The 23,344-nt window shown below is 39.7% G+C and overlaps 1 protein-coding gene across 1 annotated transcript in view; it reads left to right on the plus strand.

Annotated features, from left to right (window-relative positions):
• Positions 1–23,344, plus strand: part of STK10 (serine/threonine kinase 10) — a 198,625-nt gene that overhangs the window by 90,145 nt on the left and 85,136 nt on the right. Inside the window, exons 3-4 of the mRNA XM_089659470.1 lie at positions 11,394–11,442; positions 19,269–19,418. Of these exons, the coding sequence (XP_089515596.1) occupies positions 11,394–11,442; positions 19,269–19,418 (199 nt within the window). The remainder of the gene's footprint in view (positions 1–11,393; positions 11,443–19,268; positions 19,419–23,344) is intronic.

The raw sequence follows: 23,344 nt of genomic DNA on the forward strand, positions 1-23,344 counted from the left end.
TTTAAAAAACTTCTGATCTCAGATTTTTAAAATTTTAAATTGGTGTATTTGCAAAGACAGCTGATCAAAGTCAGGGATGAACAAATTGGCCTTCTATTTTTGTACTGTTAACTGACAACCTGTAATATTTCATCCCAGTAAAACAGTTTCTTTGGGTCTTTCATCAGCAGTTACACCCATGGACAATTTTATGCTCTTGCCTGTAAAACCATAAAAGATCAACATTTGGAATCTCTTTCTACAGATTAATGTAGTGATGACAATGTTTTATTTTAGTGGTTCCTGTTTCAAAGCTTCAAGGACTTTTAGAGCAGTGTAAGACTTCCAATGTATCTTTCTAGATGGCTTCACATGACTGAGCTACAGATAATTGCTTTTTCTCAACACACTGTGTCCTTGGAAATGAACAGTTAGTGTATAATAGTATCATGTACAGTATTGTGATTTAATATGGCCTCACTTACCCTACCTATTAAGATATTTAAACTTTTGAACATATATTTGTCAGATAATCATGTTTTTTTTTTCAGGGTTATGCTATAACTTCACAATCTTATATCACTGGCCTCTTGTCTTTGGACAACTTGGTTACACTTATAGCTGATGTAATCATTGCTCTTACACTATTGTGTACTGTATCTATAAAACTGTGAGCACCTCTAGCGTTTTACACAGTTTGTTTTTAATAACAGTCATAGACAGATTCCTGTTTTTTAAATGAGTAAAATTTCAGTCTTGCAAAACAAAAGGGTTGATTTACTAAAACTGGAGAGTGCAAAATCTGTTGCAGCTCTGCATAGAAACCAATCGGCTTCCATTTTTGTTTTTGTCAAAGCTTAAAGTGTTACTAAACACAGGACTCTGCATTCACTATATCTGGTCTCCCACAGTACAGAGAACATGGAAATGCAATTATTTTAGTAAATATAAACTGCTAAATATCTATTTTCATCAGCATTATATAGCAGTCTTGTGACTTCTATCAGTGTCCAGCAGAGCACAGGTTAAAGCTTGTAGGAGGAGTTTTCATTCTGCTGTAGGAGCATATAGGACCTCTGACTGGACTGTGCTGATTGGCCCTGTGCTGATCACATGCACTCTTCCCAAGGCAAAAAAAAACCTCTCTAGCGAGCATGTGCAGAGTTACTCCAAACCTCTTCTATCAGGAGATATTTAGGGGGCAGTGGAAGAAGTGGAGGATCAGAGAAGAGAGGATCAAACATCTTTTTACACAATGCAGAGAAATAACCCCTTAGGTTCCACAGTGAGTATAACAAGCAGTCTTTACTGCATATACAGACTGATTTTACTGTTGTGGGTTTAGTAACACTTTAATTGAACAAGCTGAGGTTAGAAGCTGGTTACCTACCATGCACAGCTGCACCAGATTTTGTACTCTCCAGTTTTATTAAATCAACCCCACAATGTCTACACCAACACCAAACATATGTCTGCTGAATCGGTCAATATATATTCTCATAGCACAATATACTATAATAGACCTAATTGGTTAGGAGGCTGTAGCAAACATTGACTGACATCTTTCTTGGGTCCTGTTGCAAAGTCCAGGCTTTGCTGACCCATCTCATAATAATGCACATTTTACTTAAGACATATGCCTGCACCAATAACGTGCTAGTGTTCTCTTTTCAAACAATAGCTATTTTCACCTCCAGTCCATTTCTAACCTCTAGCAGCCACACTGCCCCCTCCCACTATCGGCTAAATGTGGGGAAATATGACTGCTAGTACGTTGCCACCCAAGAATGGCCAGTCTCCATACCAACAGAACAGTGCCACCACCTTCACTTCTCAGGCAGGACTCCCCACGAGGTGACACATAATCACCCATTTACCTTCCATTTGTACATTATCTGATGCTGGTTGTGTCTAAATAGAGTGGGGATGGCATTCGTAGAATAAAAGTCTGCCACATCCTATGCAAGAAGGAGCTCTGGTCAAGTAGGTACCTTCATCATCACGCATATTACTTTGGGGAGAGCCATCACTGAGCCCCAGTCCAAACCACCTGCACCTGCAGTGCCTGTGCTCCTAAGCAGTCATAGTGCACATACGTAATCCCACAACTCATTGGCTGGCCCTGTACAGAACATCTTGGTTCCAACTGGACATTTTCCAGTCACTATGATGACCTAGTAACATGAATTTGTCCAGCCATGCTTTAGTATGCGTGTAAGAACTTGCCTGGGCAGAGTGATTGGCTTTAAATGTGCACGGTTAACCGTGTTTTGTTTTGTTTTTTTTGTTTTCAAAGTGAATGGTGGAAGGTAAGGTAGTTACAGATGAGTTTCCTTTAGGACTAATGCACAGTGACCTACATTTTTCTGCATGCAGAACCATAAATTAAGCAGATCTTAACGCAACAGTGTTGTATGCTCTGGGCCCATGCATGCTGACTTGTTTTGGTCCACAGTGTATAGCTTCTAAACCAAAAGTAGGAAAATCTGCTTTCACAGTGCATGTACTGTATTTTACACTGTAAACATGTAAATTTTTGTGTTAGCATTTACATTTTACAGCATGCATGGACCCTATTGGCTGCCACCACTGCTCAGGGCGGACAAGTAAATATCAACAATATGTAGCCAGTGGAGCCGCCACAACTGATTGCACTCTATTGATGTTTATATGTTGGCCTTAAATGTGTCCTATAAAAGGCGGTAGGGCATGTGCAGAATGACCTCAGTCAATTGACTTATGAATGGCTCATTCAGGGCTGACATGTAAACATCAATAGTGTATAATCAATGGGATATCTGGATGAACATTGTTGATATTTACATGGCAGCCAATAGGGTTCATGTATTTGTATGCATGTAAAGTAGGTGCAAATGTTACATGCATGCAGCGTACAGACAGCCTTTTACACAGGATCTTGCTCGCAGATGCAACAAGGCCTGTGGGCATGAGACCTTAACTTAGCTGTGTTGGTAATGCACAGCGTAAATGAGTTTTTATTTAGGCATGTGTCCGAAGCCCAAATTTTTTAAAGCTTTAGATAGTGTGGAAAGGTTATAACCTCTGTCAGGTTTTTCCATGTCCCGCAAGGAAATTTCACCCCTCTGTTTGTCCCAATAACCACTGTAAGTGGGACTAAAGGTGAAGGAAAATCCAGCATTTTGACTTGTCAGTGGAGCAGAATGATGGGGACACCTTTTACGGTGACAACTTTTCAAAGGTGCAAATTCCTCTCATTTTCTCTTGTTTTTACAGGACAGGAACTGAGGGAAATCTCCCCAGTTGGAAGCAATGGGTAAAACAAAATGACAGGGGCTTTAATAATTTCTTTCTGTGTCTTCTTGTACAGTTTTACTAACACAAGTTGCAAAACTGGGTTCAGGCCTTTAGGCTCCCCTGGAGCCTTTGTAAATGATTTTCTCCTGGTAGGCGTAAAGCAGCATCAAAAATGTGCCTAAGATGTGTTTTTGCAAATATGTTTAGGCATGTCAGGTGCTTGGGCAGTTATTTATTCCATTGGCCAAATTTTTTATTTATTCTTTCCATTGAAATGAAAGAATGCTCAGGCAGCAAACATGCTTTTTCCTGCTAACATGCTCTTCTCTTGAACGCACAAATTATGTTTGTTTGTTTTTGCCTCTAAATGCCCCTGCCACTAAGTTGTAAATGCCTATGTGTGCATGGACATATAGGCTAAAGCTGGCTACACATTATACAATTATTTTTTGTACAATTTCCTTTAGATTTACCAAAACCTTATAATATGAGGTCAAACCTAAAAATTCAAATTGTATGCAAGCGGGCATGCCCTTGCACTACATAGTTGAAGGTAAATCTGAAAGAAATTGAACAAGAAAATTGTATAATGTGTAGCCAGCTTAAAACAGAGGGACATTTAGGCAGGAAATATAAAGTAAAACAGGTGTTTTTGAGCTCAAGTGTGCATGAGGCCTATTATTTATTATACCTTTAGGCATTAGGGGTGTTAGAAACTGAACAGGGTTTTTATAAATTCTTTATCTATTATTTTCAACAAGGACAAGTAGGAGAGTAGCTGCTCAACAAGGCCAATGACATAATACAGCATATAAGTTGACCGATTCGGTTCATCTCCATGAACAATATCCAGTTACCAATACTCAAGTAGTAATGTCTTAGGTTATATTCAGGGAACCCAGAAGAGTATTTGGCAGATGGCACCTGAGGTATCTCAAGAAGAACTCTTAGGCATGTCGCAACTAGTCGTGCACCTGAATCTACACTATATTGCCAAAAGTATTGGCACACCCCTCCAAATCATTGGATTCAGCTATTCCAATCCCCTCCATGGCCACAGGTATATAAAATCAAGCACCTAGGCATGCAAACATTTGTGAAAGAAAAGGGTTGCTTTCAGGAGCTCAGGGAATTCAAGCATTCAAATGTGGTACTGTGATAGGTTCCCAACTGTGCATAAGGTCTATCTGTGAAATTTCCTTGCTACTAAATATTCCACAGTCAACTGTTAGTGGTATTATAACAAAGTGGAAGCAACTGGGAACAACAGCAACTCGTAGTATTACATGAAGGGGTAGGCCATGTAAAATGACAGAGCGGGGTCAGCACATGCTGAAGCACACAGTACGCAGAAGTCACCAACTGTCTGCAGAGTCAATAGCTAAAGACCTCCAGACTTCCTGTGGCCTTCAGATTAGCACAACAGTGTGTAGAGAGCTTCATGGAATGGGTTTCCATGGCCGAGCAGCTGCATCCAAGCCTTACATCACCAAGTGCAGTGCAAAGCATTGGATGCAGTGGTGTAAAACACACCGCTACTGGACTCTAGAGCAGTGAAAATGTGTTCTCTGGAGTGACGAATCATGCTTCTCTGTCTGGCAATCCGATGGATGTGTCTGGGTTTGGCGGTTGCCAGGAGAATGGTACTTGCCTGACTGCATTGTGTCAAGTGTAAAGTTTGGTGGAGGGGGGATTATGTTGTGGAGTTGCTTTTTTTATGGGGTTTGCCTTTGTCCCTTCGTTCCAGTGAGGGGAACTCTTAAAGCGTCAGCATAGCAAGAAATTTTGAACAATTTCATGCTCCCAACTTTGTGGGAACAGTTTGGGGATGGCCCCTTCCTATGCCAATATGACTGTGCTCCAGTACACAAAGCAAGGTCCATAAAGACATGGATGTGCAAGTTTGGGCCTGCATGGAGTCAGGATCGCAACCCAATAGAACACCTTTGGGATGAATTAGAGAGAAGACTGTGAGACAGGCCTTCTCGTCCGACATCAGTACCTGACCTAACAAATGTGCTTCTGGAAGAATGGTCAAACATTCCCATAGACACACTCCTAAACCTTGTGGACAGCCTTCCCAGAAGAGTTGAAGCTGTTATAGCTGAAAAGGGTGGGTCAACTTAGTATTGAACAACACGGACTAAGACTGGGATGCCATTAAAGTTCAGGTGTGTGTAAAGGCAGGCATCCCAATACTTTTGGCATTATAATGTAGTTGAAGGCACTCTCATGTATCAAAAGAAGATTAACAGACTAACAAAAAGGCCAGACAAGAAAAAAAAAGGAGGGGGGGCTAGAAGGCTGTTATGAAAGGAAAAGGGACATAGGGGGAGGGGGGGTTGAGTGTGTGATATCTGGGTGCTCATGGGAAAGAAGCAGCACCCTGAATCATCAAAAGTATCCAGGACGCCAAACTACAACTGTGAACCTACGGGCAATTAACCCTTGCAGTGCGTGGACAGCATAATTGTTTTATTTGCCTGGAGTTGGTGTTTATGGTATTAGTGTAGTTCTATTCCCTGTGCTGCTTGTTTGCCTTGTCTTGTAATAATTGGCTCGTGTGTTGTGGCTGCAATTTGCAGTGTCATGGCTCATCGATTCCCCTATGTCCATGCATTGCTGCAGCTAACCTGTCCCTGTGCTCCAAGGGGACAGGGCAACTTTCCGTTCTGAGTCACATTGCATTGCTAGCCACCCCTCCATGTTGCATCACAAATGTGTGAGTGTTAACACATCTCCCAGCTGCATAGTGAGCTCTGTGTATGTCTATGAATACTCTGCCTGTTTGTGTCTGATGTAATTACTGTGTGACTCTCACTTGCACCAGCACTAGTCTGATAGACCCAGGGACTGTGGGATATATAGTTTCTTCACAGGAAGTGTCAGGTGTCACATTACAGACAGAGGTCATGCACTAGGCTCAGTTCACACTGCTGCAACTTAGGATCAGATTTATTAGACCCCCAAGTCAGATGATATGTGAAATACAATGTTTCTCTATGAGAGCCATCTTAACTGATACTACACAAGTTGGTTTGTCTTTAGAAAAGGTTCCTGCACTACTTTGGTTTGACTTTGATATGACTTCAATGCCACAGTTTAAAAAGTCAAATCAAAGTCGGACTCCAAAGTTGCAATGAAAGTCACGCAACTTTGGAGTAGAGCTAGTGTGAACCAAGCCTTAACCTGCTTGCCTTACCTTGCAATGATGGGCTCCCGTGTTGTGGCTGCAGTTTGCAGTGTCATGGCTAATCGATTCCCCTGTGTCCATGCATTACTGCAGCTAACCTGTACCTGTGCTCCAATTACAAGATTTGTATATCCTGGATTTAGAAACTACTAGGGTGCACCAAAAAAGAATTTGGGGAAAAAAGCGTGTGTGTGAATACAATGTGTTGGATTTTAGTAACAATTTTCATGTTGGTACTAGCAACTTATTCTCATGATTGTGTTCATTAGTTTTTCATATATATATATATATATATATATATATATATATATATATATATATATATATATATATATATTGCACACGTGCCACAATTTTATCAAGATGTGTGATACAAATGACTACAATAAGCGGGTTACCACTAACACTCCAGCTGGATATGTTTGTTTACCACAGTAAGTGTACAGGAGAATCGGGCCCCATATTTACGAGTTACAACAAGCATATTGCTTTTTGACTTTGGCAACCAAAGACCATTTTTTCCCCTTCTCTTTTATTGAGTAATATGGGTTTGGAACTTCTGAACCTGCTTTCTGTATTGCAAATGTTGATAAAATTACCACAAGTTTTCCGCTTAAAGATAAGCAGATACAGTATTTCTGCTAGTCAGGTGCAATTTGGGAAATGTCCGCACACACTTGTACATATACTGTGTGTGTCTTTATTTTTTAATTTTTTTACTCTAATCCCTATTATAGGGTTAGAGACGTTAGAAGTTGTCATGCTTTCTTTTAAGCTAAAAAAAAGAAATTGGTCCAAAACTGATGCAGGATAGCAATACATAGGCAGTCTGTCGACTTTATTTTCTTGTGGAAACTGGTTAAAGTACATGACTTCCTTACAAAGACCCAGCTGTTATCTGGAGGAAGCCGTCATATTCCATAAGGCAGCTACAATTATTTGAGAGTATGTAGTACAAGATTAAAATCCTGCATTCTACATACTAATATGTAGACATCCTGTACACCATTGTAAGGAAGTGAAGACAGAGACGTTAGTATCCCTTGTGTTAAAAAATGTAACTTATATTTGCATCTACTGACAAAAGAATGTCCTAATAGAATAACATTAATAACTATTGATTAAAACACATATATTGCCAATATATTCTTATGGCTTATATTGTACATACACATTGCATATTATTCTCTGTCCTCAAAGGAACTTAACCACAATTGAGCATAAACACCGAAGCAAATCATGTTGTAAGCCAATTTATCTACAAGTATGTTTTTGGTTTGTGGGAGTAAATAAGAGCACCCCGCCATCACAATAATGGGGAGCAGAGAAGCTTCGTACCGATCAAACAGCAAGTGTAACGTTATTGTTCAAGCTATCCTATGTGCTTTTTTTGTGAAATCGTATCCTTAATGGATTTCTCTTTTTCAAATTTAAAAAAGAAAAAAAAATCCCATTCTATATCCCATATTTGTCCGCTTTATTATTATTATTATTATTTCAGGTGCTTATATAGCGCTCAATTTACACAGCGCTTTACACATATATATTGAACATTCACATCAGTCCCTAACCCTCAAGGAGCGTACAATCTAAGGTCCCTAGCTTACATTCATACATACACATATTAGGGCCAATTTAGACTGGATTGAAGTAACCTACTAGCATGTCTTTGGAGTGGGGGAGGAAACCGGAGCACCTGGAGGAAACCCACGCAAGCACAGGGAGAACATGCAAACTCCATGCAGGAGGCGCCATGGTCAGGAATCGAACCCATGACCCATTTACTGCAAGGCAGACGTGCTAACCACTAAGCCACTGTGCCGCCCATGCTTTCACAAAATAATTTTATATATATTTAGCATGGCTAAATTTTAAAGCATTTTACAAAAAACATTCAACCCACAACTTATTTTTCTGCCCCTAAAGAGTTTATAGTCTAATGTCCCTATAAAAATTGTGCAGACAGGTAATAGTGCTTGTTAAGATGAAAGACTGTAAAAGGACATATTATAAATGCATTACATTAAGGGAATTGTTAATTCACCTTTTGCAAAGGTTAGTGGTTTGCTGAGCCATGGTTGGTGACTCCAATGTATCCAATTTTTTTTTTGCCCATTTTGGTAATAAACAAAATTGATTGACAGCAGCAGGAACCAATGACTCCTGCTGCTGCCTTTGTGTTCTGTGTGAAGAGAGAGATAGCATCACTGCTGCAGATGGGCACAGAGATGGATTGAAAGAGCAGCCAGCTAAGTATTTAAAGGCGCTAGGGGAGCTGATCATGGAAGGTTTCTTTTTGTTTTTTTAATCTTAAAGCTGAACCCTATCTTTCGTTCCACTTCACATTGTTTGGGCCAATCAGCCAATGTGATTGTCTGGATTTTTTTTCTCATTTTGTCTCTCATAGTTGAGGTCTACCTATGATGCCAATTACAGGCCTCTCTCATCTTTTTAAGTGGGAGAACTTGCACAATTGGTGGCTGACTAAATACTTTTTTGCCCCACTGTATATAAAACACAAATATACATACATAAACATATATACGGTAGTTATAATTTATATCAATGTTTAACCCCGCTGGTGCTGATATTAGGAAGAAAGAAGCCTTCTTCCTCACATCACAGCAGCTTCTCGCCAAGACTCTCCAGCTCTGTGCTGGGGAATCTGGGAACGGAGATATTTTAAAGAGATGGCCAGTAAGATCTTCAGATCCCAACTTCATAAACTGGTTCTCTGCTCCTGACCTCAGCTTCATAAACTGGCACACCTGTTCTCTTTCTTAAACGGACACCAAAGTGTAAATGTAAAGTTGAACAAAAGATGGAGTTCAGCTTTAATACATAGAATGCATTGAGGTAAAAAAAACAAAAACTTATGCCTTTAGAACCACTTTACCCACCATCCAAACATCAGTAGGCAAAAAAAAAAACCCAAAAAACCTAGTTGTGGATGTGGTCTTGCATCAAAACTTCAGACCTGTAACTTTATAAATGAAAGCACACTGATTTCAGCCACGCACTGATCAAGATCCACAGAGCACAGCTGTTTTATTTTTCATTGTTAATGTAGATTAGTTACTTACTGGAAATGCAAAGGTTTATGTAATTTTCTTTTTTTTCTGCATGTGAAAGCGGTTGGAAGTAAGTTGCCCTTAGATTCTGTGTAGCTTTGTTTTGTGTAACTTTTTTTCTTTTTAATCTTGAAATACACTGATGCAGAACTATATTAGGATATCACATACTGTGTAATTTATAAAGTGGTTCTAAAGGCTTGACTTTTTTTCTTTCTTTAAAATAATAAACAGCTCATACTTACTGCTGTGTGCAGTGGTTTTGCACAGAGCAGCCCTGATTCCCTCACCAGAGCTTCTGGCCCCTCCCCTTCTGCTTGCTCGGGGGACACTTGTGTGTGTTCTCTCTCGAGCCACCACTGGGTGTCTATGGAAGACACAGTGTAGCTCAGTCCTTCCCCCTGCTTCGTCATCACTGGCTGTGAATGACAACAGCGGGAGCCAATGGCCCCAGCTGCTGTGTCTCAGCCAATGAGAGAGAGTCCTGGGAGAGCCTCTTCTGTTGTGCATAGCAATGGTTCAAGATCGGGCTCAGGTAAATATTAGTGGGGACTGCAGGGGGAGCTGTTCACTGTAGGTTTTTCACCTTCATGCATAGAATGCATGAAGGTAAAAAACCTTCAGCTTTTACTACCACATTAAGGAATAGCGACTTTACAGTCATCACAGCTTCATCTTATTTATTAAGCTCAAACATTCACTTTGTAATCAGTCATTTTAAAGCAAAAATCCTATGTTATTTACAGTGGTATTAAAACCCAAAAGCAATAATTTTATTATATTGCAGCTTCCCAATCTTAGATGTGATGACTACATTATTTTTCTTTTTTAGGCTTTCTTTCCTTTCCTCTCACCTGGTGATTCAGTCAGTAAGTCTGTTGCAAATGTATCAGTTAAGGGTGCTGAGACAAACCATGTACTACTGAGAAGGATACTTACAATGATCAGCTTTTTTTTATTCAAGTAAAACTTTTATCCTAAAAGAAGAAAAATGTGCTGTAACTGCAGTGTAAGCTGGAGGTTGGCTTCACTTTTTTAGTGTATCTAAATCTGACACATCTAACACCCCCTTCCCCAGAATGAAACTGCTGCTGTCCAAAGGTGTTCCTATCCTCCTTCATCCAGAGTAGGAGCAATCTACGGGAGTTGTATTGCTGGCCAGATCATCAGGTGACAGATCCCCAGATGAAAACAAAGGGAAAAGCCTAAAAAACAAACCTGATGCAGCCACCACAATTAATGATTGGTAAACTGCAATGTGCTTAATTTTTGGTTTTTAATTTAGTACTGCTTTAAAGTGAATCCAGGTGCAACTGATTTTACTATTTGCTTCACAAAGTGAACATTGATCATAAGTTTACAGCCTTTAATATAATCAATCCATGATGTATTTGAGAATACTGAAAGATGTTCTCATATTTAACTATGTGTTTAATACTTTAGAAGTTCTTCAAAATTGTGTGCATATTTTTATGAAAAGCAATTATGTGGCAGGGGTAATGCAGGGATTTTTTTTTTAAACTTTGGGCATTTTATATATTTTAAAAATACAACGATGATCATTTAGCAGAAATTAGGTAAAACACAATTCAAGTGGAACTCAGATTTTTATATCAGTGACTCACAGTATTGAAATCCAAGATGGTCAGCCAACCAGCATTTTCGATAGGTGGTCAATGGTAACTATTTTCCTAAATTTCTCATGACCGGTTTCCTTGAAAGCCTGCAGAATAAACGCAATGGCTAATCCAACCCTTTGTGTGGTTTGTCATTTTGAAGAAGCATCCTTACTAAATATTTATAGAACAGTCGTTTCAGTTGTGTATCATAAAAGGTGTTTGCCCACCTCCCTTATTTTGTTGTTGTTTTTACAGATCATGATTGAGTTTTGTCAAGGAGGAGCAGTGGACGCCATCATGCTAGGTACATTTTCTTTTCTTTTTCTTTTTTTTTTATTTGATGTTTAAAAATGACACAATTGAATGTGTAGCCAGTGATAGTACTCACAAGAAAGAGGAAATCTTAATAGAACCCTGTACTGAGAAAATACACAGAAACATTGCTTACATCTTTGGAAAAACACGATTTTCCTCGATATGTCTGGCTTGGGTCAAAAATAATATACATGCTTGGATACTAACATTTAAAAAGAATGGAGAGAAATTACAGTCTGTTACCACCAAAAGGCCAGGATTGACCTTCTCAAGGAAAAATTTACCTGTTCATATCACAGTGAACAATTACAAAAAAAGATAAAATCAAATGGTACCTTCATATTAAGATGTAGGTGAGTTTCTTTAGTCAAAGAAAAAAATCCAGCAGGATGTTCCATGCCCTGAAAGAGAATGAAAGGATAAGTGCACTTAACCATTTAGTCCACCCCTGACCCCTGCCTTTCTCCTAGCTTGCTTCTACCTCTTGGCCTGTGACCTACACTATTATACACAGTGGGAATAGAAAATAATCACCCCCCTTTAAAATAATCACATTTTGTTGCTTTGCAGCCTGAAAGGAAGACAGAAACAGTTTTTGTTATCCAGATGTATTTACTCAGTGCAACCTATAACATCCAAATGAAAGATATAACACCAAAATGTCAGAAAAAAAAAAAAAATTGAAAAACAGAATCCCTGGTGTTGGAAAAAAGATCACTCCGCAGTGCCTGTATTTTGTTGAACCACTTTTTACTTTAATTGCTGCCTTTAGTCTGTCGGGATATGTCTCCACTAACTTTGCACCTTTAGACTTTGCAATATTTTCCCACTCTTTGCAGAACTGCTCAAGTTTAGTTACATTTGATAGTGACTGGTTGCTGTAGGCCTCTTGGTAGTCTCTCTGACCAGCTTCCTCCTGGCTCTTTCATCCAGTTTGGAGTGATGTCCTGATCCAGGGAGGGTCTGTGTTGTACCACATAAATTCCACTACTTAATAGTAGACTTCACTGTGCTTCCAGTCATTGATAAAGCCTTTGACATTTTTTTGTATCCATCTCCTGACTTGTGCCTGTCCACAACTTTATCCCTTTTTTTTTTTGACATGCCTTGCCACCTGTAGTTGATTGTTTGTTTGCTCCAGGGACTGATATGTTCCTGGAAAGCTAACATGGAGAGGTAGATGAGAGAGCTATGGACGGAGGACTTAGAGACATCGAGGAGGACTGAGACATGGTGGTGTATATGAGAGGGATAAGAAGGGAGGACTGAGAGACATGGAGAGGTATATGAGGGGGTTATGGAGGACGACTGAGAGATATGGAGGGGTATATGAGAGCGATATGAAGGGAGTACTGAGAGACATGGAGGGGTATATGACAGAGCACTGTGGCAAGTCGGGGAGAACTGCACTGATGTGCTAGTCTTCTCCATGCCCTACTACCTGTCCTGCTGTCACTCTGCAGCGACAGGACAAACCATGTTATATGAGAAAAAAATTAATTGGGGGGTTCAGGTTGACATCATGTTTTACCACACAAGGTGACACCAACCCTAATGACACCACTGTTTACAAGTAATTTTTTGAAAAGGGAGGGGGTGGGGGGATTCTCTTTCCAACTCAGTGATTCTGTTTTTGGATTATTTTTCTGACATGTTGGTGTTCTATCTTTCACTTGGATGTTTTTAAAGATAGGTAACTACATCTGGATTAAACAGAAACACTGTATGTCTTCATTTCAGGCTGTACAGCAACAAAATGTGATTATTTTAAAGGAAGAGGGGTGATTCTTTTTCTATCCCTGCTGTATCCACAGCAAAAAAAAAAAGTTTGGCTGTAAAAACATTTAGCAATCTTCAAAATGTAAGGTTTACTTGCAGACAAATTCATCAAGGAGCAGGAGGCTCTTTTCCCTGGAAACATGTTGGCTTTATTTGATGCTCTTAAATGTTTGAAAACGGCTTTCAAGAGAGATGGACTTTTGTACCAGTTACTCCTTGGTACACACCTGAGAAATTCATCAGACAGCTATCTGAAATAGCTTATGCAGGCCATACATAGGTTGAATTCTAAACAAATTTTCTTTAAAAAATCTGAAATTTTGTGCGTTTTGTAATCTGATGGTGCACCATTAATTTTGAAATTGAACCAAGCAAGCCTTCAATTTCACCTCGTTTTGCTACAGAAAAAAAATTTTGTGGCCAAGAATTTTCTTTTCTTTCCAGGTCACAGCTCATGCTCATTTCTTTTTCGATTATATTTCTTGCATTATTCTCCCATCATTGATTCAAAATTCAATCGTTTTTCAAAAAATTTCCCACATGCCCAATCACACAGATTCAGACTTTTCTGTGACCCACTAGTGGAGCGAAATTTGAACGAAAATTCTTAGAAAAGATTTAAAAAAAAAAAAAACTCTTTCGGAATTTGAATCATCGGTTTTAATCATTTAGATCACTGACAGAAGAAATGAAAAAGTGTGGCTAATAATACAGGTAGAGCTTTGCTAAATATGCCACATTTGCTGAATGGAAATAAACTATTGACTTTATACTCTTTATGTGTACAGCTAGGACATTTTATGTTGGTGAAAATTTCTGATCCACATAATGAGCAAGTAGTTATGTATTCATTCTTCAAAATGTCTTGGTAAAAATGCTTTATTATAAAATGCTATATCTTTAAAGTTAATCCCAGAAACAGTGATTGTAGGAATTTATGTAATCCTAATCATGAACTCCTATTGCTCTGTATGAAAGTTATGATTGTTTTGTTATAGTGACCTGATTACTAAAAAATAAAGCTCTCAGGTATAGCACCTGAAAAAACTGAATCATTTAGTTGTACTGTGAGTGAGATGCAAAGAAACTGCAGTTTATCCACAAAGGATACAGCCCTAAAATGTGTCTGTTTTGGGCATCCTGGAAATGTAGGGCCATACGCACACTGAACTTAAAACACACTGTTTTTAGGAGACATTTGGTGTGTCTTTTTTTTTTTTTTGTTTTTGTTTTTCAAAAGCACCGCTATGTAAGCCTATTTGTTCATGCACACATAGGCATTTACAAGCATATGCAAAGAGGAGCGTTTACAGGCTGAAAAAAATTTAGACTAACAATGGGGCAACAAAAAAAGAATGTATAGGTAAAGGCTAAATAAACATATCCAGTTTGTGCTTCTACCAGTCTACCATTCTGAGCAGAATCTAAACCGTGTTCACACAATCCTCCTTGGTGTACTAGCAATCCTGCACATTTTGTTGAGCCAGGAAAAGGACATCAAATAAACCACAAAACAAAGGTAAAGGTAAAAAGTGCTTAGATTTAGACCTAGCCCTTGGACAGACAAGTTGGGGTTTATTTACTAAAGCTGGAGAGTCCAAAATCAGACTCCCTTCTGCATAGAAACCAATCAGCTTCTAACCTCAGCTTGTTCAATGAAGCTTTGGCAATGAAACCTGGAAGCTGATTGGTTTCTATGCAGAAGAGAGTCTGATTTTGGACTCTCCAGCTTTAGTAAATAAACCCCGTTATGTCCAAACAAATTACCAACCAGGTAACAGCCAAGAGCCTACATTGAACATCCTTAAAGTGATAATAAGCCCACACATAAGCCCCCTGAAGTGAATAGTGTTAGGTGATACACCGTGTTGAAGCTGTACATGTTATCTGCTGCACGCTGTCCTCCACAGCCTTTCAAAGTACAGCAAGTCCCCTACTTATGAATGAGTTCTCTTCCAGGTTTGTTCATAAGTCCAATTTGTTCGTAAGTCCAACAATGTGAGGTTTATAATACTTTTCACACAAATAATGCAATGGCTAAGTGGTTAGCACTTCCATTTGGCAGCACTAGGGTCTTCAGTTCAAACCCCAACCATGGCACTACCTGCGCGAAGTTTGCATATTCTCCCTGTGCTTGCGTGGGTTTTCTCTGGGTACTTCGGTTTCCTCCTACACACCAAAGACATGCTGGTAGGTTAACTGGCTCCTGTATAAATTGTCCCTAGTATGTATGAATGTGTATTAGGGACCTTAGATTGTAAGCTCCTTGAGAGCAGGGATTGATGTGACTGTATAATACATATAGTGGGGAAAATAAGTATTTCATCCCCTGCAGATTTTGTAAGTTTGCCCACTTACAAAGAAATGAAGAGACTAGAACAGCGGTCACTAAATGGTGGAGCATGGTCCGCGTATGGGCCCAGAAGCACTGCCACCCAGACCGCCAGCCCACAATGATAGATCTGCTGCTGAGCAGGGTGGTCGTCATGGCAACATGACATCAGACAGTGCCGGGGCACTCTGATGGGCATATTGAATGTTAAGGGGTACTCTGATGGGCACAACATAGAATGTACCCATCAGAGTGCCCCTTAACATAAAATGTGCTGAAGGGCACACCCTATTTGGACCTTAGCCAGAAGAAAATTTTTGTGACTGGACGACCTTGATTTTTAATTCAATACCCCTGGTCTATAATTTTTATCTTAGGTGTATTTTAAATGATAAAGACAGAATATCAACCAAACATCCAAAAAAACACATGATAGAAATGTTATAAATTGAGTTGCAATTCATTGAGTAAAATAAGTATTTGATCCCCAAGCAAAACATGACTCAGTACTTGGTGGAGAAACCCTTGTTGGCAAGCACATAGGTAAGATGCTTCTTGTAGTTGGTTACCAGGTTTGCACACATCTCAGGAGGGATTTTGGTCCACTCTTCTTTACAGATCTTCTCTAAACCCTTAAGGTTTCTTGGCTGTCATTTGGCAACTCGAAGTTTCAGCTCCCTCCATACATTTTCTATAGGATTAAGGTCTGGAGACTGGCTAGGCCACTTCATGACCTTAATGTGCTTCCTCTTGAGCCACTCCTTTGTTACCTTGGCAGTATGTTTTGTGACATTGTCATGCTGGAAGCCCCATCCATGACCCATCTTCAGTGTTCTGGCTGAGGGAAGAAGGTTCTCATCCAAGATTTTACAATACATGGCCCCTTCCATTGGCCCCTCAATGCGGCAAGTTCAGCCTGTATCTTTAGCAGAGAAACAGCCCCAAAGCATAGTGTTTCCACCTTCGTGCTTGACTTTAGAGATGGTGTTCTTAAAGTCATAGTCAGCATTTTTCTTCCTCCAAGCACAGTCGAGTCAAGTTAATGCCAAAGAGCTTAATTTTGGTCTCATCTGACCACAGCATTTTCTACTAGTCCATCTCTGAATCATTTAGATGTTCACTGGCAAACTTCAGATGGGCCTGTACATGTGCCTTCTTGAGGAGGGGGGGGACCTGACAGGTGCTGCAGGATTTCATTCCATGGCGGTGTATTGTATTACCAGTGGTTTGTTTGGTGACTGTGGTCCCAACTGCCTTGGGATCATTCATAAGCTCCTCTTGTGCAGTTCTGGGCTGATCCCTCACTTTTCTCATGATCATCCTTATCCCATGAGCTGATATCTTGCATATAGCTCCAGACCGAGGGCGATTGATGGTTATTTTGTATTTCTTCCATTTGTGACTAATCGCTCCAACAGTTGTTTCCTTCTCACCAAGCTTCTTGCTGATGGTCTTGTAGCCCATTCCAGTCGTGTACAGGTCTACAATCTTGTCCCTGACATTCTTTGACAGCTCTTTGGTCTTGCCCATGATGGTGAGGTTTGAATGGAAGAAAGCGATTCTGTGGACAGGTGTCTTTTATGGACATAACGAGTTGTTGTTAGGAGCGCCTTCTTAAATTGGCAGGACTAATGTGTACCACATGAGCACATAGCCAGTCTGTAGGAGCCAAAATTATTGTTGGTTTGTAGAGGATCAAATACTTATTTTACTCTCATTTGCATCTTTGAAAATTTGCAGCTTGAATGGTTCTTAAGTAGGAGACTTACTGTACACAGGTAATTAGATGGTATTTCTTAGCTTCCAGGAGACAGATATATCATTTAATACACATAGCAGATAGCTGAGTGTAATCTGACACCTGAGTGAAAGGAATGGACACATCCCCTTCTACTCAGTTTCACGTGGGAAACATGCGCATCTGAGACTGTCAGTCACCTGCTGTGTGCTACAAGGGAGACACCTGTTACCATGGATTGCCTGTTATCAGGGTAAACTATCTTTTTTAGAGGAAGGAGAGAGAAGCCAGGATCCACATTAGGTGCTATGGACTGAGGCAAGTACAGTTAATATGAGGATATGCTTTCATGTTTAATTTGAGGTTTACAACCACTTTAACCCTTGATTTCAGGGAAGTAAAGGTTGAACAAACAGGATATGTCCAAACAAAAGCTAATCGGCGAACAACTGAGACGCCCTTAACAAACCTTTGAGTTTAGGGAGAGGGAGAGCCATAAAATGAAGAATATACCTGATCGATAAGTAATCTCTCCAGAGATATGTTTGGAGGTAACAGCCCTCTCAGCCGCAAACCTAAATGTATAAAGAAACCATAAGCTGAAAAAAAGGGTAGAATTTGTAAATCTCAAAAGACAAAATTATAGTACGTTTTTCTCAGCAGAAATGAAGTAAAGGCATCCAACTACCAAGAACACTAGCAAAAAACTGAGGCATGATTGTTGGAGGTGTGGTTTTACAGGAACTAGCTTAAAGGCTAATTTCACCTGTTATATATATAAAAAAAATATAAATGCATGTCTTTTTTTCCAGGTAAAACAATGTGCATTTATTATTATTATTTTTTTTTTGCTCTTCAGCCTGTAAGGCATTGCCAGATTCCTGAAAGGTAATGCCAGATTCCTGCAGACTCTCAGCTGCCTGCACATACCTTGTACAGGTAGATGTTTACTGAATTGCAGGAAGAAACAATGAATTATGAGAGTGCTCACTAGCACTCTTGTAGTTCATTGACAAACTGTTCGCTGCGGTGAGTGACAGCGGTTGTAGTTCATTCATTCACAGAACTCTTATACTTTAACTTTGTTTCCTGGCATTACATTCTCCTGAAGATGGCAGTATAAACTAAATTTAAAAGAATTATTACATTGTTGTGTCCCTCAATGGACAATAAAGAACTGTCTGTAACAAATTTTTAAGATAGCCCATGCCGTTTGGAGTCTGAGATCTAAAATTGTTATCAGCATTTTGCAGAGGACCATTGTGCAGACATTGGCCTGTAGAGTTTCCCAGGAAACTGGAGTTTGAGTTTGGTTGAACTATCTTAAAGGCATGAGGAATGCCTACTGGAATGGATGATTTACGGGGATCAGTGGGATAAGGGAGAAGAAGAGCAGGGAGCAATGTAATTCTGGGAAGCCTTATCCTCATCTCCTGTTAGCCTAGCTGCCTGTTGGTGTATGATTTACTTGTTATACATGTTTACTTAAAGCAGAACTAAAGTCTAAAAGAAAACTGGGAGCAGGCATGCCCTTAGAGACATGTAAAGTCTCTTCTGCAATAAAATAAACCAACCTGCCTGCGCACCTTCTTCTGTAGAATGTACACTGAGCTGAGCATGCACAGCTCAATTTACCTTCCAGCACAGTACCTGTGTGCCACAACAACTGCACTCCTGTGCATGCTCGGGAGTGATGTCATTCTGCACTGGCCAGTCAAGATGGCCAAAGACCAGCACCTGGAAGAAGCTAGAGAGGCACCTCGCGGATGTCAGAGTGTTGAAGCAGAGGTAAGTATTCAGGTGCATGGCAACTGCAAATCAAGCAGAGGTTAAGATGGCAGATTACTTGACTGTAAAGGAAAAGAGGATTTAGTTCTTTTGTTTCATTTATTTAAATATATATCAGCAGTACTTATCTACTATGTCTGCCTAAGTTTGCTGACTGTTGCATTTTTACTTCTGACAGAACTGGATCGTGGATTAACAGAACCCCAAATCCAGGCCATCTGTAAGCAGATGTTAGAAGCGTTATCCTACCTCCACAGCATGAAGATCATCCATCGGGACTTGAAAGCAGGGAATGTGCTGCTAACACAAGATGGGGACATCAAGCTAGGTTAGAATGATTTTTCATTATCTTTAAGCTTTAACATAGTCTTTAAATACTAGAGGAGTTTAAACTGCATGCACTAGTCAGACAATAAAATGTTCAGTGTATGTCTAGGCTGGCCATACATTATACAATTTTCTTGAGAATTTTTCTTTAGATTTAGCAAAAACCATATAATAGGAGGTCAAACCTAAACAACACTTCAATTGTATCCAATCAGGCAGGTCCTTGCACTACATACTTGAAGGTAAATCTAAAGGAAATTGGACAGAAAATTGTATAGTGTATGGCCAGTTTAAGTCTGTGTAGATTCTCATTTAACATGGTCATAGTATATCAAAGTGGAGTGGAGTAGGATTATAGGAGGGATTCCCAGGGGATGTATCTTCAAAAGCTTATCAGCGTTCAATCACCTGAGAGTACCAGCCTATGTCCAAGGGTCTATACTCAGCTTGTGTCCTGTGCTGTACTCCAAAATGTGAAAGTTAGAGGCAAGTCAAAATTTCTCCTATTTATTTCCATGTTGTTGTTGGAGTTTTTCTTTCATTTGGGACACAAAGCTGATAGGTGAACCATGATTTCCCATGCCACTATTGCTGGACTTTGGGTGGATGAGGTTATACATCTAAAAAACATCATCTATATTATCTGGGCATACCACATACACTCAGGACTTTCTCAGCAAAGGTCTTAGAATGAGACCTGGTTGTCCTTGTAATCTCAGGTACTGTGTCCTGGGAGTGCGGACAGCAATGTCTATGTAAAAGCAGCCTTGGAAAAGTTTCTTTTCAGTCCTTACTAATAAATAAATTTTCACAACATTATTATTACCATGTAATAAAGCTCTTTTGTGTGCAGATCAAAGAGATATCCTTTGATCTGCATGTAATGTTCGGTAAAACAGCTTCACAGGTGACTATAAAAGTTTTTGTTTTTTTTTTCTTTTTTGATCAAAAAACATAGTGCTTAATTGAAGCATATGCATAAACAAACAATCTTTGACATTGTGAGACATTGGAAATCAGAGTAAGTACAGTAATCTATACAGAGGTTCAACATTGATTTGCAAACAGTGGAATTCACCAATGGTTTCTACCAGGTACCCACAAAAAGATCTATCTCTGCCTATGGTAGGTTAGGAGTAATGAGGTAAAGAATGTAGTAGTGGAAGCCTGGATACTCAATTATTAGCAAAATGAAGACTTGGTAAGGGGAAAGTCAGTCAGGCTGAGAAGGAAGTTAATAGATACCTATCAGGCCAAAACAATATACTATAAAGGGAGATCACTCGCGTGTGCCTGGGTGATGTAGCCATCGAGCCCAGATTTTATTGTATTTGGATGGGAAACCCTTGTGAATATAAATTAATTTGGAATTTTGGAATTTCCAAGAGCAAAGTGTTGAAGGTGAGGCACTTATCCAGCCCTGTGCAATCAAGTTTTGGGCATTTAAAGAAGGTTTTGTATAAAAATGTTTTGGTAAATGTATCCAGGTCAGGACTGGGGTAGAGTCCCAGTAGGCATTACTTGAGGTGTAGAAGTAATGGGCTTCCCATAGTGGCATGAGGAATCCTCACTACTTGCATCCAAAAGCCCTGTATAATGGGGCAGGCCCAGAGCAGGTGACAAAATGTACCCAGGGCAGATGAGCACATGGGGCATAATCTGTTTTGAATAGGGTGAAATTTGGACAATCTAATGGGAGTTAAGTAGGCTCTCTGCAGTCTATACAATTGCTTTAATGATCAGACAGCTTGGGGACACCTATTACAGTTGTTGATGACCTTGCCCCAGTTTTCATGATCTGTATCTTCAATATCCGCATTCCAGTGCACCTTTGCCTGGTAGAACAGGTTAGAGGCCAGGGAAGTTAGTAATAATTTGTAAAGCATGAAGATTACATTTTGAGGTTCTTAAACCTGGAGCACATCTATAGGGGGGCTGGGAAAAGGTGGTGGGTAGGCTGTGGGGAACTTAGTCTGCAGGGCGTGCCTTAACTAAAGATACTGATAAAACATAGTATTAGGGAGTGTAAATTCCTCTTTTAACTGGTCAAAGGTCTTGAGACCTCGTTATGTGAACAGATTTTGTAGACAATAGATACCGTTAAAGGCCCACAGTTTTGCATTAAGGAAAGAGAGAGGAGCTCAGGTAAATGCTTATTTCCTCAAAGGGGGGTGAAATCATGGCGTTTGAGAATATGTAGTTAGGTCAAGGCCAGGTCCCAGACCTGCTGGTAGTGGTAAAGAAGGCTCTGTCTATCGTCATGTGCAATTGTTCTCAGTAGACCTTGTATAACAGTGCACATGGAGTGTGGAATAAGGGTAAACACAGTAGAGCAAATTAAGGAGTGAAACCGTTGCCAGTTCAGCTTGTCTAAGTGGAATGAGTGGGACAATTGCGCTGCAAGATAGTATAAGCTGAAATCCGGTAGGGAAGCTCCCTCAAAATCTGTTGGATTCTTCAAAGTGCGCCATGAAAGGTTATGCCTACTTCTGCCCCAAGCAAAGGAATTAAGGATAGCTTCCAGGAGTTTGAAATGTTTTAAGAGGTAAGTATATGGGGGAGTGCCATAGAAGGTACAGGATTTTGGGCAAGAATATCATTTTTATTAAATTGATTCTGCCTGGTACCCCCAGTGGAGGCAGACCTGGGTCATAACCTAGTGGTATGAATACCTAAGTGAGTTATCGTGCTGGTTCTCAGCATGGGGAACAAATTCCTGTTCCAATGTGGGAGGGAAACTATTGATAGGAAGTACCTGAGATTTGTCCCAATTAATTTTGAGACCAGAATGTTCCCCAAACAGTTCAATTGTATGTAAAGTGGGGCCCAAGTTTTCCAAGTAAAGAAGCATATCATCTGCATAGAAGCTGATTGTTTCTACCAGTGAGCCCATCTGCAGTCCCTGTTTTGAGGGATTAGACCTGAGGGAGATTGCTAAAGGTTCTGCCGCCAGGGTGTATAAAAGTGTAGATAAGGGGCACCTCTGACATGTGCCCCGAAATAGGTGGAACAGGCCAGAGATCCAATTATTTGCTGACATTGTGGCCACTGGAGCCTGATGTAACAACTGAATCCATTTAATGAAAATAGGGCCGAGGCCGAAACATTTCAGACAGTCCCATAGATACGTGCATCTAAAGTTACTAATACACTCATGCCAATATGGTCATGTGGAGCTTGAAGGTTCATAAACCGGTATCTGATGTTAAAGGATGTGTTACAACATGGCATAAAGCCCATTTGGTCCAGTTGAATCAGAGACAAAATAACCTTATTGAAGCATATAGCTAGTATTTTAGTAAGTATTTTAATGTTTACTTGCAGGAGTGAAATAGGCCTATACAACTTCTGCCATCCTGGATCCTTGCTAGGCGTAGGGATAACAATAATGAGTGCTTCTCGCATGGGGGTTGGTAATGTAGAAGTTTCAAACATGGTGAATTTTGGCAATCAGAGTTTCACTGTATTGAATGTAAAATTCTATAGGAGAGCATAATAGTTTTTATTTTTAATAAAAATGTTTCTTATTTAAAGTATAACTAAAGGCAAAACTATTTTTATTTATCTTTGGGTAGAGTTGCAAGCCATTTATAAGCAAATGGTTTGTCCTTCCAATATACACTTGTTTTTATAGCTTAGTCTATTGCTTTTCCATGGGCTAATTGATAAGAAAAATAGTTGCTCTGTCTCAGCAGTTATTGAGCAGAGTTGTGTACTTTTCTGCCTGGTATATGGCTCTCCACTATTGGTTTTTGATTATTTATACAGCTGGTATTTTGTAGCATTTTACAGAGAAACCTAAAGTGGTAATTAAACTCAAAAACAAAATTTATTATATTCCAGTTTACCAATTCTTAGAGGTGATGGCTGCATTGATGTTCTTTTTAGGATTTCTTCTATTTTCACTTGGAGATCCAGCCAGTAAGC

Source organism: Staurois parvus, unplaced genomic scaffold, assembly GCF_062004578.1.
Source record: "Staurois parvus isolate SC_StPar_1 unplaced genomic scaffold, SC_StPar_1.0 ptg001158l, whole genome shotgun sequence".
NCBI classification, from domain to species: Eukaryota; Metazoa; Chordata; class Amphibia; order Anura; family Ranidae; genus Staurois; species Staurois parvus.